This window comes from Lutjanus erythropterus, chromosome 4, assembly GCF_056507025.1.
Source record: "Lutjanus erythropterus isolate fLutEry1 chromosome 4, fLutEry1.hap2, whole genome shotgun sequence".
Classification (NCBI taxonomy): Eukaryota; Metazoa; Chordata; class Actinopteri; order Lutjaniformes; family Lutjanidae; genus Lutjanus; species Lutjanus erythropterus.
In genome coordinates, this window is record NC_139320.1 from 44,128,063 (window position 1) to 44,143,931 (window position 15,869).

Sequence of the window (15,869 nt, forward strand, 5' to 3'; positions counted from 1 at the left end):
ACACAAACTGGGGATCACAGTGGATTGGGACATACTGTGACAAATCATGGTCAGTAACTTCTAATTGTAACATTCAAAGGGAACTCAGTGTTTGTGTTTGCTCAGTCAAGTCACCTCGATTCTTTGTCTCAGGGAGAAATTTAATACCTTCTGTCCTTGCGTTAAATTGAAACCATGACTGCCATGTTTCCCTGTGGAGCATTTTTAAAGGGATTTCTTAATCGGTGAATAACAGGAGATCTAAATTATTGTTCTTTGTGCCTTTTTATGCAGCCACCCATTCAATATGAGCAAGTTTGTCCATTGTGTTGTGAGGTTTGCACTGTTTTCTCAATGAAATTTGACGAAATAAAAGCTTTTCGAAATTGCTGCATGTTTTGTTTGTGTGCAAGAAGAAATCAATCTTCCATTTCACCATGAGCTGTTTTCTCCAGATAATCCACAGGCTTTGTTGTGAGAAGTTATATGTCATAACTATTTTCTTATTTTTAAAAAAAGTAGCAAATATATATTTTTTTGAGTTTTGAGCACCACAGGCCAAGTGCCATCAAGGCCCATTATACTGGAGAGAAGGCAGAACTCTCTGACTGATATCTTCAAAACTCTGCATCTCAAATCAAAATGATCTGAATGAATAAATAGAGGAGAGGAAAAATAAGCTTTTTTGATTTTTGTTTTTCCTAAAACAGTCAAAGATAATACCTTTACAATAACAGCAAGAGAAAAACAGCAGATCCTCTCCTTTGATTTGCTAGAACCACGACACATTTGATATTTTTGCCTAAAGAATGACTTCAATCAATCAGTCGTTTCAGTTCTAGCCTTCATGCAGCTACCTGTGTGAGTGAGTTCACTGACGGGGAAACAGTTTGTGTGTGAACAGAATCAGAGAGAAGTGCATCTCTACAGCAACTCACAACAAAACTATCTAGATGGATAAATAACACTGCAGGTAAGAGGAAACATATTTTTGTCCCTTTTTAGCTCAGATTTTGCAACAAAACATCATGATATTATAAAATAAACAAAAATATTAATTGAGCTACCCAACATTGTACAAAATTTAAGTAACTCCACCTTGACCAAAAAGTTGCTTATCTTAATGCATCCAACAAAATAACAAAATGCAACAGTTTATTAATATAATGACGGGATGGGTACTTTTACTTCTGCATTTTGGTGTCCACACTTTTACCTAAGTTTTTTTCATGCCATTAAATAATCTAAATATGTTCTCCACTACTGTTGACTTACTTCCAGTTGTAGAAACAGTACTGAAAGTCTCTACTCACGTAAAGGTACTGTTAAATTACTAAAATATTACAAAATTACAAGTACTGGTGTTAGAAAAATACTACAAACTAGGGTTGCAACTTTTGTGCATTTTCCTTAACCAATAGTTGAAAATGTTGAGAATTGATTAATCATTGATTTCACATTTAAAGTTTTAAGTTTCCTTGGTCAACAAATGGCTCCCTCAGACAAAACAGTGTCAAATGAGGTGCATTAGTGCCATTTACAGACTATTGATTAAATATCCATGAGCACAGGTTTAATTGGTTGAATTCTCAGTGACGTTTAATCGATTAATGATTAATCATTAACATCACTACTCCAAACCTGCGCTGCTGCGGTGTTTAGTTTTTCGTCCATATGTTCTGGTTTTCATTGGCCTGTTTGTGAGCCAATAACCGTATTTGTGACAAAAGTACACAAGTACAGACTTGAACATCTACTCATGAAATTAAAAGTGCCAAAAACTACTTATTTACAGTAACTTGAGTATTTGTAATTAGTTACTTAGTTACCACCCCTGTTTACTTCATATTAAACTTTGTTTTTCCTGCCCTTCTTGGAGGTTTTGAACACATCCCTGTGGCACTCCCAGGCAGGCAGCTCCCCTGCGTGCGTCACAAGGTCCAGACGTCCCTACTGCGCTTCAGTGTGAGGGCCAGGGCGTACCTCACCTCCCCTTCTCTCCTTCTCTCCTTCCCTCCAGCTCTCTGTACTCCTCTCCTCTCCTCTCCGCGCTGTCCTGAGCTTCTGCCCGTTCCTCCCTGCGGTCCTTCTCCATTACGGTGGATTCATGCTCAGCTCTCGCCCTCCTCCTCGGTCGCCATGCAGAACAACCACCAGAAGGAGCATCTCTATAAGATCCTGGTCATAGGGGACCTCGGGGTCGGGAAGACCAGCATCATCAAACGGTATGTCCACCACAACTTCAGCCCCAACTACCGAGCCACGATCGGGGTGGACTTCGCTCTCAAAGTCCTCAACTGGGACCAGGAGACGGTGCGTCTGCAGCTGTGGGACATTGCAGGTACCGTCCAACTTTTACGCACGGCTCATATGAAAAAACAAATATACAAGAGTGGTGAAAAATATGGAAATATGTGATAAAAATCTGAAATTCTCCACACTAGGTGTTTTCTTTGACTTACTTTTCTTTTAGTCAAACTCCTTATGTTATTTGAAGTGATTTAGAGTTTTTAAAAGAGTAAATAGTTGATATTAGACATTTGAAGGTATTTTTTAAAGCTTTTCTCCACATAGGTCAAGCAATAGATGGATATTAGTTTCTTGGTTAAAACTCTTTAGAAAAATGTTTTTGTTTTGTCTTTTTTTAAGATGACAATAGATGGAAAATGCTTTAATAAATAATTAACTCAATTAACTCAATTAGCTTAAGGCTACATTTGTTAATTGGTTCATGTTGGTAGCAAGCTTTAGTCCTGAGGGAAATTATGTTAATTATGTTTTTCAGACATCACATGATTGAATGAATCTGCTTCACAACGAGGTGGATATTGTAAAAATCAATTTCCCCCTTAATTTATGCCACTTTAAGTCAGAAACAAAGCTGTTCAAATAATTAATTAAATACTAAACTAAAGACTTTCTCCTTCAGGAAGCCTTATTTGAAGTCAAAGAGTCTTGAGGCCTTTTAGAAGTCTTGTCTGTTTTACCAGTATTTTGTGATTAGAGCTAAAAAGACAGAATGAGCATGAGACCATTTCGTCACAGTTGTCATTTAACCATTTCCAGAGAGGGATGATATTGGTTTATCCATGGTTACCCATGGTTAATGTTCCTCATGTGCACCAGCTGACCTGTTGGCATCCCTGACTTCAAATCACTTGGCAACGCATTTCTACAATTACATGTTTCACTTTATTTACATTCACAAGGAGCATGCACGTACACACACACACACACACACACACACACACACACACACACATCAATTCACAGAAGTCATGAGAACATTTTTTCTCCCAGGTGCCAAGACCACGTATGATTTATGAATTTTATGTATTTTTTATTGACATTAATATATGTGACCTTTAACCTTTCATAAACAGGACCTGCATAATTCAGTAGGGCTGTATCGTGGTGACAAAATATAGTGTCAAAAAAATCAAATTATCCAAAAAAAAACCTTCTGCTTTTTGTAACTGCTCACTGTAACCTGTCCAACCTGTGGCATAATATATATATAGAAATAGCTGATTCTGGTGGATGGTCTTATTTGCTTACGTAGGTCATATAGAGGCGCCATTAATGAACTGAGAGTTTTTCATAAGCAGGTAAAAACTCCTCGTAGCTTTAACTTCATGTCACCATTTAAACTCATAAAATAAGCCTCACTTTTCATCTCGAGTGTTGCGTGACTTCATGCAAGAGCATCGTGACACCACATGACATAACAGAAAGGAAGCATGGCGACAGTCAGCCTTTAGGATTATTCATTCATCACTCATATGAGCCACTCTATCAGCTGGATGGTTAAGCCCCAAAATGATTTTCCTATTAATTTTCCTATTAATTTAGAGCTGAATAGAAGCACAGGTTCCAGCTTTTTAAGCCAATTATGAATTTTTCTGAAATCATTGTTATGGTTTGATCATTCTTCTTCGTAATAAGCAAGTAATTAAATAGCACATTCATAAATCCATGTATTCAATATGTAACAGTAATTCTGTCTCTCTCGTTGTGGCTAATCAGCTGCTCTGTGTGAGGTTCCTCACCTTTATGTAGAGCTGCAACAATTACCCAATTCATTGTTTTGATAATTGAAAGAAAATTAGTCACCATCTATTTTGATAATCGATTAATTTGCTAATTTTTCAAGGAAAAATGTCAAAAAGTTCCTGGTTAGAGCATCTTCAATGTGACAATTTGCTGCATTTCTTTGTTATTTATGATCTTAAATGTCTTTGAGTTTTGGACTTTTTGTTGGACAAAGGAAACAATTTGAAGAAGCCACTTTGAAATTGTGATGAGCATTTTTCACTTTTTTCAATGATTAATTGATTAACTGTGAAAATAATCTGCAGATAAATAGATAATGAATGCAGTTGTTAGTTATGTCAGTTATGAAATAATGAAAATAAGGAAATCTAACATCTTCCCAGTTAGTATTTGATGCTTTGGTTGTCTTTGGCGAGCACAGCAATCAGAAATAATAAAAGCTTTTTAGTGCGACGCTGAGGGGTACGATCAGTAACCTAAAGGCTACAGCAGTCTCCTCTCACATGAGTGTCGGCTGAGGTTTAGAAGAATCCTCTGACCTGCTGCTCTCTCCCCTCCTGTGCGTTCTCTCCAGTAGGCGCAAGCAGTCATGTGTCTCAAACTCATGTGAGTGAGATTTGAGGCCTGAGCTCTTGTGTACAGAAAGCTTTTATTGTGGACTAAGGATAAGTGTCTCCCTCAGAGAGAGTTGCTATAGGCCTGTACTGTATATGATCCCTGCGGGGCTTAAGTTACGGAAGCCTTGAGGTGGGGAAGCCCACATTCTTAATCTTAGTTCTGCATACTTTTAGTTTGGATCATAGGAAGGACACTTGACGGTTATGTCAAATAAACACACTTGTTACAAAGTACATTATGTAGATTCAGTTAAATAATAGTTTGCATCTGGCATTGATAAGTCACATATAAGAAACATCTTCCATCACTGCTGCTGTGGGTTTATTTGTTTTTTTTTTCTCATGCCACAGATGTTATAAATCACTTGCTGTTTCTGTGCATTTCCCAAGATAAATAACAACTTCAACTGTTCTATTTTTGGCTGCCATTTTTCTTTGACCTGTGCTGACAGGGTGACAGGGCGAGCTGCACAGGCACATACAGCATGAAGATGTGAGTGAGGCTTAGGGCTTATTGGAAGGGTTTTTATAGCTGTTCAGCCCTTTGAAATCACACAGATGTATACACATGTTGAGCTGAGGATGACATGAGAGAACTCCAGATGTTTTAGGCTGCTGCTCTACTTAATGTCCATTTAATTATTGCCACATTGCATACAGGGTTGGGCAACATATCAATATTATATCATGCTGTGATATGAAACTAGATGTTGTTGTACATTTTGGATATCGTTATATTGTGATATGGTAAAAGTCTCGGCCTATTATTTCTCTTTACCCATTTACTCATATCCACATTACTGGGCCCTACCCAGATTCAGATGTGGGTGTGTGTCTCATGATTGGCTTCTACATGATGACTTAGGAGCCCAGCAGGGATGTCTTCTCTCCAGCCACAGCCACATCATATGTGGCTCTGATGGTGAAGCATATTGCAGTGGAACAAATAACAGGAACAAAGGTTTTTTATTTGATAAAAACACTTAAGGAGCGATGTGCAACTGATTTCAGTACACAGAACAACATATTGTTCAGTTTATGAGGGATTACTGTGACCTAACAGCTTGCGCAGTGTTACGCTCTATTTATGCAATCTTTAAAACAATGATTAATCATTAATTGATTAATTGCCGCTTAACCTGCTGAAAATATATTAATCGATAATCTAGAAATGGCAGTAATTGTGCCTGATTTCACATTGTTTTGTTTGGCCAAGACATTAGTTGAACAAGGAAACACAAACAGAAAATGAGAGAAAATATTAATGGTTAATTGACTCCTGGTCTTTTTATATATCAGTTAAGGAAAATGCAACTTTGCAAATTTGCAACCCTAATATTAACCCTAGTGTTAAAAGGCCAGTTGTGTAGGATTTAATGGCATCTAGTGGTGAGTTTGCTGACCTCGTCTCACTGTCTCCTTCCAAGCATGTAGGAGAACCTACAGTGTGAAAAACATGAAAGGTCCTATTTAGAACCAGTATTTGGTTTGTCCATTCTGGGCTACAGTAGAAACAGGGCGGTGCAGCATGGCGGCCTCTGTAGAAGGGATCCTGCTCCCTGTCTACAGAGGTAAAAAAACACAGTTCTTATTCTTCCTTGATTATACATAATAAAAATGTATTTATGAATATTGTTTTCAATTTCCTGCTGTATTCTGCTAATAAACACCCATACATCTCAGACACTGGACTTGTAACACAGTTTTCTGACAAACTTAGTCAGTTTCAGTTATATTATGTGAGACATTTCTGTTTTTGTCTGTGTTTCTTATTATCAGTTTTAGTTTGGAGAGATTCAATTTCTAAAAGATAACATCGTGTACACCTGCACACCAATCAAGATTGAAGAACATATGAATTAAATACATAATTACAGTTGCTTGAGGTGGTTTGCTTATCAGATCAGACCACTGTCAGTAAATTCTGATCAATCTTCTCCCACACAGTCCTGATAAAGCAGACTAACAGAAATAGTTTAAACTGTTAAACTCATAATTAATAATATCTAAGAGAGGAACGTAATTTATAGCTTATCTAGTTATGAATATTTAACGTTATAGATAATTACTTTAAGATCCCCTCCAGGCATGTATTAAGACATAATCTGACAGACAGGCATCTACTCTGTCTATCTCATTAAAAATTCTAGAGTATATAAATATGCATATTAAACATGTTTCCTGCTGGACACAAGATGTCCTCTACGTTAGTCCATTCTCATTGTATGTGCCCTGGTGCCTTCAAGTTTCTACATTACACTTAAGTCACAAATTGGACCAGGATTGTCCTCCAAAATACTTGTGATGTCACAAATCATGTTCATAGGCCCGCCCCTTAAAATCAGATTTTCATTGAGCTCATAGAGACTTTCCACTCTAAGTACATGAACGTGAGAACAGCCTTCTAGTTAAAAACTTTGCACATGCATCATTCTGCACGGTGAAGCTCAAACATTCAACTGTAAGAACAAGGAAAAACAAATATTTTCGAGTTGAGGGGCACTTTAAGTTTTGAAACTGATTTTCCAGTTGGGTTTTGAACATCCTGTATTACTGCTCAGAAAAGACATCATGGAATGTGGTAATACTGTTCTACAATACTTCTGGATAAAATACAGGGTTCTGCCCTTCTGATACTGTATGTCCTTGGATCAGACTTCCCTCATGCCAGCTGTTCTGCAGCTCTGATCTCTGATCCACCTGTGCAGGAGAGCAGGTGAACAGAAACTGCTGCTATGAGTCTCTACACTCTAACTCCTCTCCTCTTCTGCACGATGCAATCTGCTTTTGGAAGGACCACTTTAGGTTTTTGGTTAGTGTGAAAATGTTCTTACCCACAAGCTGATTGTGAGGCCGGTGCTCTAGCAGAAGTTATGGATGGGAAAATCAGTGTGGATACAACATTCCAACGGGGCTTATCGAATTAATTTTACCCGCAGGAATTTTTACAGGCAAGTTCACAGCCAGGCACACACACACCAAAGACACCTCTCTCCTCCTCCCATCCTGCCCTTATCCGTGTCTGCATCTCATCTCTCTTTTTCTGCAGCCATTTTAACCGTAGAAACATGCATGTAATTATGTCTGTGTATCTGTGTGTGTGGGTATTAAGACAGTGGGTGATGAGGTGTGTCTGGAATGCTTGCACGGTAGCAGATATGAGACAGGAGTGTGATAAAGTGAGTAAATCGGATGATTCAAATTCAAGACGCAGTGTCTGCTGGCTGCTGAAGTGACACTGCACTTTCAGGCTGCATCCACACTACTGCATTTTAGTTTTAAAATAGCATTTTAAGACAAATATGTTGTCCAGATGAGCATTTTGGCCCAGTTTCAGGAATAAATACCATCCATACTAACATGCCTGAAAACATATCATATGACCATTCACATACACTGGGCATGTGCATTTTGGTATAAACAGGAAGCAGGTAGATATCAGGATAACAGGGCAAAAATGATGAGATAGGGAAACATGGCTGCTCTTCACATAATCCTCCTGTATAATGCTATTTTTATTAAAACACTGGCAATGTTTGTTGTCTTTCTTTCCCATCAGTGTATCTTCAATGTCTGTTTGTGTCTAAATACAGTGCTCACTGGCTGCTGTGGCTGCTGACTCGGCTGACAGTGAAGTCCAATATGGGGTAATTGATAACAAACTAGACATCCAGAAACATAAAGTTTTAAAAGAGCATGAAACTTGAAGCAAATAAAAGAGCATTCAAGCGGTAGCGATCAAGGAACAGTCAGCCTCTCAGCGTCTGTAAAGGCCAAGGTGTTATGAATCAGGGAATGATACATCGTGACTGATAAGACCCAGTCAGGAAGCACATGTGGGTGTCAGGGTTTTTTTTTTTCCCAAGACTGTACTGCCACAGTCCACCTTACTGTGCTTTGACTGGCTACTACTACTGTGCTCTCGTTGGCTGTGAGCGTGTAGACTGGCACTTAGGAGAGGTTTAACAGGGCGGTGGTGGTAGATGAATAAATCAAAAACACCGGTCTTTGTGTCCCGTGTTAAGATAAATGTCACCTTTTTTTTTAAAGACTTTGTCAACTTATTATGTTCAGGTTTTAGTCATGGGTTGGGCAGGTTTAGGAACAAAAAGTACTTAAGCAGGGTTACAAAAAATTGATGGTTTATGGTTGAAACAGACACTTCATCATTCAATCATTCATCATTCATTCAATCACAACATTAGAAAGGCTCTCTGGCACGAACACATCGCCGAGGCAACAAGAACTAGCCCATCACAGCTCAGCAGTTGTAGCCAATCACAGCGCAGTACGGTAGGACTAGGTGGAACTGGGAAAAAATATACCATGGGTGTCTGCGTCATTATTCCAAAAGCAATACAACAACAACAAACAGGTCCAGCAGTGTTTCCTAACGTCTCAATTTTAGGTGTCCTAAAATGCTGGGGTGGTGTGGACATTAGGTGGAAATATAGGAAAATGTATGGAATTTAACATGAAAACGTAGTAGTGTGGTTGTGGCCTCAGTTTTTTCAGTACCAACATGTCTCCCTGAGGATGAGTACAAAATGTAAAGATACATTTCTCTAATGAATGAATGCTTGTATATCTCAATGACTGATCATTTCCTTTGCATGTATACACCTCTGTCCTTGTCCCTGTGTCTTCCAGGTCAGGAGAGGTTTGGCAACATGACCCGTGTTTACTACCGCGAGGCCATGGGCGCCTTCATTGTGTTCGACGTCACAAGGCCCGCCTCCTTTGAGGCCGTCACCAAATGGAAGGAGGATCTGGATTCCAAACTGACACTTGCCAATGGGAAACATGTGGCCACTGTACTTTTGGCTAATAAATGTGACCAGGGCCGGGACGTTCTGACCAATAATGGAATAAAGATGGAGCAGTTCTGCCAGGACAACGGCTTTGTGGGATGGTACGAGACGTCTGCCAAGGTGAGAAAGATGGGATGCACACACACACACACACACACACACACACACACACACGAGTACAAAGCAGTAACATAGCTAAGAATGAGTGAATACAAAGAGTGGCCTTCAGCATGAGCTCTGAGGTTCAAGCCCCCGTGTCTGCAGCCGTGTCCTTCCTGTTCAGATGTCCTTGAGTCAGTCAGCTTGACCATGTCAGACCCAGCACCTGATCACCATGTGTAGATGCCACCACAGAGGCATTCAGGATGTGCAGAAATCCTTTAAATGTGCTGAGTTTAAGTCTACTTAGTATTTGCATATGAATAAAGCCTCAGTAAATGAGCTCTGCTGCTTCTAACAGAGCTGAGTCTCACAGGAGACATTCCTACTGTCAGGTCAGCTGCACTTACATCAGGTGCTCACTCATCCAGACAGGATGTCCAGGAATTTTAAGGGAACAGTCCACTTTTCTACTGACTGACACAGATATCAGTCTGTTTGTTAAAGTCCAGTGTCTTTATTTATTGGCAGAATACATCAGAAATGGAATATGGATGGATATTCTTAAGTACACTCTTGGAAATGAAAGTGCTAACTATAACCACAAACAATTCTCCAGCTTGTCCCCATAGGAGAACCCTTCTTGGTTCCTGGTAGAACCTTTTATAAAGGCGCCACTTGGAACCATTTGACTGGGCTCAATCTAGCACCAAACATAAAGGGAACCATCTGTAAAAGGTTTCTCCCAGAACCCATAATGAGAGGGTCTAAAAGGAGAAACCCTCTGGTGTAATGGTTCCACCCACAACCCTCCTAACCAGAATCTTTACACCTTCTAAGGGTGTTAACAAGAATTTACCCAAGGGGTTCAACTAAAATATATTCCAAGGGTTTGATCTAGAACACACACAGGGGGTGCTCCCAAGAACCCTTTTATATTATGGTATGAAGCACCCTTGATAGAGTGATAGAGAAAGATATTCTTCTCTCAGAAAGGGTTCTTTGGATAAAAAAAGTGTTTACTGGAACCCTTTGACAAGTAACTCTTGTCGGTCCCCTTATTCAATTAAGGGTTCTTCAGAAGCAAATGACCCTGGGTAGAACCTGAGCCTTTCAGGAAGAACCCTATTTGGCCCTTATTTCTTCATTGTGTTTTTTATACCTTAGGATAAGCCGTTAATATCTACAGAGGTCCAAGGTCTTCTTCCATGGTTGTCACCATGTTGTACCACCCTGTTTCTACACTGGTCCAGAACGGACAAACTAAACACAAGCATTTTGCAATTTTCATGACTTTTACGGCCACCTTTGGTTCTGTTATATGCTTGGAAGGAGAGGGTGAGGCAATGTGTTCACAATCTGCAATCTCACTGCCACTAAATCTTACACATTGGTCCTTTAAATACCAAGCTGAAGTGATGGTTAGCTTAGCTTAGCATAAAGACTGGAAACAGGAGAAACAACTGGTCTGGCATTATCCAAAGGTAAAAAATAATAATTGGTATGTGATGCACATACAGCTATGACAAGTGAATCCACATGATCAATACGATGTATTATGTCTGCATGTTGCCAGTTTAAGTGCATTTCTGGCTCAAACCGATGTAACTTTACAGTCTGAACTGTGCACAGTAAACAAACAGACAACAAAAGAGGAAATATGAAACTTCATGAAACATTTTTTAAAAACTTTAAAGGAGAAATCTGTGATATATATTAAGTGTAATAAATCATAAAATTACCATTACGATAGTGGGTTCAGCTTACATTAACACACAAGTGACAGTTACAAACAGTTGATCAGCTTGCAGTGTAGAACTTCTTGTTGCTTGTTTTTTTTTTTTTTCAAATTTTAATGTTGTGCTTGTCTTGTGCTCCTGCAGTCTTCCTGTAGCCTGCATGAGCTTCCTCAAGTCTGGAGAGGAGGGAGCAGGGGGAAATGCAACCATAGATCAGGATCTCAAGATATTTAACATAGTATCTATGGCTCCAACTTGCTATTTGGAAAGCTGTACTCATTTTTGGACGTTCAATTGTTGATCCTTTAATAAACAGAAGTACAGTGAAATTCAAGACTAGATGCAGAGTGGAAGAATGTGGTGAGTGAATTCTGACAGTGAGATGAGTTGAGGATTCACCCACCTCCACACTAACACACCGAGACACCGGCACAAGCCCTGAATATAGCAGCTAATGTCGAGCAGGAATCTCACAGCTGGATGCTAAGAGAAGAAAATAGACTGAGACGTGCACATATGCATGCATGCACGCACACACAGGAATTAGGTTGAGGTGTACGACTGCAAGGTAACAATGGAAAGTTCTTGAAAGTAAATGTGCCCTCACTAATGCAGCATAATCCTCTAAATGTTGACTTATTTTATTAATGAAAGACATTCACGTTGTTAGATGTGTAAGGCTCATTCAAATAAGTAAAAGGTCCTTTAAAATTTCTATGGATCTGCACAAAAAACCCTCTTCATTTGTTCTTTGGCTCATGACCAACTTTGCACCAGACTTAATTGAAATGTGTTAATTAGTTTATGAGATATTCATCTAAATAACAAACAAAACAAACAGATGATGGAGGTAACTGGAAATAATAGTAACCAACAATAATTGCTGCCATAAAAGAACAAGATAGACAAGATCAATTCAAGGTTTAATCTGCTGAAACTGGCAGTAAACCAGTGAAATTAATCGAGAGGATTTAAGTGTCATTTGTACACTCTTAGAAATCAAGGTGCTAACCAGAACCATAAAGGGTTTTTCAGCTTGTTCCCATAGGATAACCTTTTATAAAGGTTCCACATGCAACCCTTTCAAAGAGTTCTACCTAGAACCCAGTATAAAGAGTTAAACATAGAAACATCTGTGAAAGGTTTCAGCCAGAAGGCCTGGGCCGGTTCTACAGAAAACCCTTCTACTGTATACTGTAATGGTTCCATGGTTGCACCCAAAACCCACCCCCACCCAGTGAGTTCTATTGAGAACCCTTTTTTATTCCAAGGTTTTTTTTTAAAACCCATGAGGGGGGTTTTACTGAGAAACCTTTTATTTTTCAGCAGTTTGCTAGTTCCCTAAGCAACTCAATAATCATCTCTGTCTTTCTTCTGCAAGGGTTCTTCATATGAAAAGAGTTCTTCATGGAGCCTTTAGTCTTATGAAGAACCCTTAAAAAAGTAAGCTTCAAATAGCAAGCAAATCCTTCTGAGTAGAACCTCAGCACTTCAGTGAACCATCACGGGTGAAGAATGTTTTGTTCCAGATCGAACAGTAGGGCAGATCACGACATGGCACACACAGAGGCATCATATGTCACATCCTACTGAGCACACTGTTAGATCTGATGAATATTCAGTGCTGCTACCGCATCACGCTTCACATATTAAAGAACTGTGTGCATGTGTGTCTCTCTCATCAATAATCGCTGCTGATTCTCTCCTCGTGTGAACCTCGTTTCAGCACCCATTCCTCTAGTTTACTCAGCTTTCAGCTCTGGTCCAAGGCGATCTAAATCCTTTACGAAGGTGCGGTTAAGAATTGATGTTTTGCATTTGTGTTTTATACTGATGAGTAGTGTAGGTTTGTGAATTAAGCTAGAGAAGTTTCCCAGGATTATCTTCATAATGTTGGCTGCAATAATTTCAAAAATTGGCATCTTGTAGCCAAGTTATGTCAGCAGCACCGTACCATCACATGTGGTTCCAGACCTTTGTTCATGTCATCCAACCTGTCTTTATCCAATTAAGGCAAAATGCCCCCAAAATAACCTTTGAAAATGGCACAAGAAAAAAAAAAACCCCTTGACATTCATTGCACGATCAAGTGCAGTAATGGAAAAATAGTTGTATCTAATTTAAATTTACAATGTGAAGAGAATAAAATAGATTGAGCAGCACTTCAGGCTTTTATTTCTGTCTTACTTAGACAAAATAATGTTGTTAGTGCTGTTTATTCAAAACATTACATTAATGAAATTTTGTTGACACAGCTTTCATTCGCTCCTGTTAACATCAAATCAAAGCTACTCAGCTGTCACAGAAAACGCTCTCTTTTCTATTATTCATTACCTAAGGCTTTATTTTCTATTGTACGCGAGTGTTTGCATAGACTGAACATATTAGTGTTTGACTGGAGCATTTTGTCCTACTCTGAGAGCGTAATCAAACGTCTAAAACTAGGCAATATTAATTGTATTGTCTGCAAGAGCATGTAAGGCACTAAGATTTAAAGGTACTATATGAAGCAGTGTACATGCTTTTGCCTGTGTGTGAACGAACGGGTTGCAACAGCTGTGGCCAGATATACGTGCATGCATCTACATGTGCATGCACTCACACTCAACCAGTTGACCTCTGTGGCTGAAGTATAAGGAGTGGGATTTGGTCTCTGCCAAGTTGGGGCACCTTGGTGGCTTGGTTGGTGGAGTGTGTGCTTGCGCCCTGAGGCTATGTGTACGCTGCAGCAGCCGTGGGTTCGATTTCAGCCTGTGTTTCTTTGCTGCATGACATCCCCTCAATCTGGCTCCCCTTTTCCTATCATATCTTCAGCCATCTCAACTGAAGGCACAAAAAAACTACTGAAAACTTCTGATCTATCAACATGTTGTCGGTGGCTCCCATCCAGAGTCGTGTCATACAATAACTCAATAATTCAATAACTGACATGCAGAGTACTGGCTCAAAATTACAATAACGCGTGCACAACTCACAGTTCAATACATACAGCGTTGTTATTATTATGTACGGAATTCTTACATTCATTCTCATATTTCTATTCCTCTTATATTTTCCATAAATGTCACACATTTAACTATAATCACATGATCACACGTCACATTTTCCAGTATGTGTTTAAAGGTTGAATGAGGTTGTATTATGTAAAACCCTTCTCAGTTTGTATTCACATCATGGCTTCCGGCTGCTGCATCATCCATCTACTCAGTTCAGTGGTAAAAAATAAAGTTATATGTATTAAAGTTTCATGAATTGATTTTTCTCTTTCCCTCCCCACCTTTTCATGCTCCTACCTCTCTTTCTATTTGCTCCTGCGCTTCTTCCTCTCTTTTTCAGGAGAACATCAACATCGATGAAGCAGCTAACTGCTTGGTGAAGCACATCATTGCCAGTGAGAACGACATGCTCCAATCAGAAGTCTCCGACACCATCACCCCCCAGCTAGAGAAGGACAAAGGCGGGACATGCTCCTCCTGCTTCAGATCGCAGTAACAGCTCGCCAGACAGTTGGATGTCCTTTTGTATCTCGTTACGACACAAAGTCGAGTTTGTCTGTGAGCAGGAGGCAGAGGGAGAGCGACTTTGGCTGTTTTTTAAAGAAGCGTGTATGGGCGCCAGCTCATTGGGTGAGGGCAGAGGGGTTGGTGGGTGAGGAGGGTGGCAGAGAGGCATCTGGCTCAAGAAACGTGTGGACTGAAATAGAGACAGAAAGAGAGATGGATGCAGCTGTGTGCGGCTTGTCAAAGGCAAGGTCACCCTCTGGGCGACTTCAAGCCATGACACTGCCACTTCGGTTACCATGGAGACACAGTTAATGAACACATGCACAGAAAGATTTCAGTATATCTGTGCTAAAGGTCTGTGAAGGTGATCTCTATTTACAAACCATGTTAGTTGTCTCTCTTCCTTCCTCCTCCTCCTCCTCCTCTCTTCGTCTCTTACTCTCCCCTCTTTTCTTTCTGTCTCTTGCCCACTCGCTTTTCTTCTCTGTCTGAGTTTGTCTCTGCGAGGAGTTTTTCACTTGTATTTCTGGGCTGATGAGCGGTCAAAAAGCACATTTATATCTCTTAATTAAATGATTTTATATTAAATTTATATTCCACTGTTCAATATTTGTAATATTTGTAATTATGGGATAAATGCATATATACATATATGTATCTATAAAACATGTACATATTATATCCAGTATAATGAGAAAGATTATAGAACCAAAGATTATCCCGTTTTCAACATGTTCATATGAATAAACCATAGCTTCACTGACCTCTGCCTGGATGTGATTTTATGATTTTTAAAATGCTCTGCATGCACTCCATTAATGTAACCAATGACAATGATGAAGGTGTGAATCATAAAAAAAAACTTTCTAACATAAAGTTTTGTTTTATGTTTGTATGAATATTAATTTAATTATTATTTCAGTATTTTTTCTCCACACAGTGTATCCAGATATTTCATCTAGTAACAGAAATTTAAGACATAAGATGAACCCAGTGGTGGACTGTAACTAAGTGCATTTACTCCAGTAGAGTACTTAAGTACAGTGTTGAGATAGATGTACTTTACTT

At 39.3% G+C, this 15,869-nt stretch overlaps 1 protein-coding gene across 1 annotated transcript; it reads left to right on the plus strand.

The window, feature by feature from the left end:
* Positions 1 to 1,981: 1,981 nt before the first annotated feature.
* On the plus strand, positions 1,982 to 15,140 carry rab38a (RAB38a, member RAS oncogene family). The gene is made up of 3 exons (XM_084716631.1): positions 1,982 to 2,320; positions 9,300 to 9,580; positions 14,635 to 15,140. The coding sequence occupies exons 1-3, from the start codon at positions 2,119 to 2,121 to the stop codon at positions 14,788 to 14,790; spliced, it is 639 nt and encodes a 212-aa protein (XP_084572757.1). The 5' UTR covers positions 1,982 to 2,118; the 3' UTR covers positions 14,791 to 15,140.
* Positions 15,141 to 15,869: the final 729 nt, after the last annotated feature.

What these genes read in the sequence shown, in the direction of transcription:
- rab38a (XM_084716631.1), top strand. Translation starts at nt 2,119, where the DNA reads ATGCAGAACAACCACCAGAAGGAGCATCTCTATAAGATCCTGGTCATA. An exon ending in GCAGCTGTGGGACATTGCAG is followed by an intron (nt 2,321 to 9,299) that starts GTACCGTCCAAC and finishes TGTGTCTTCCAG; the next exon opens with GTCAGGAGAGGTTTGGCAAC. An exon ending in GGTACGAGACGTCTGCCAAG is followed by an intron (nt 9,581 to 14,634) that starts GTGAGAAAGATG and finishes TCTCTTTTTCAG; the next exon opens with GAGAACATCAACATCGATGA.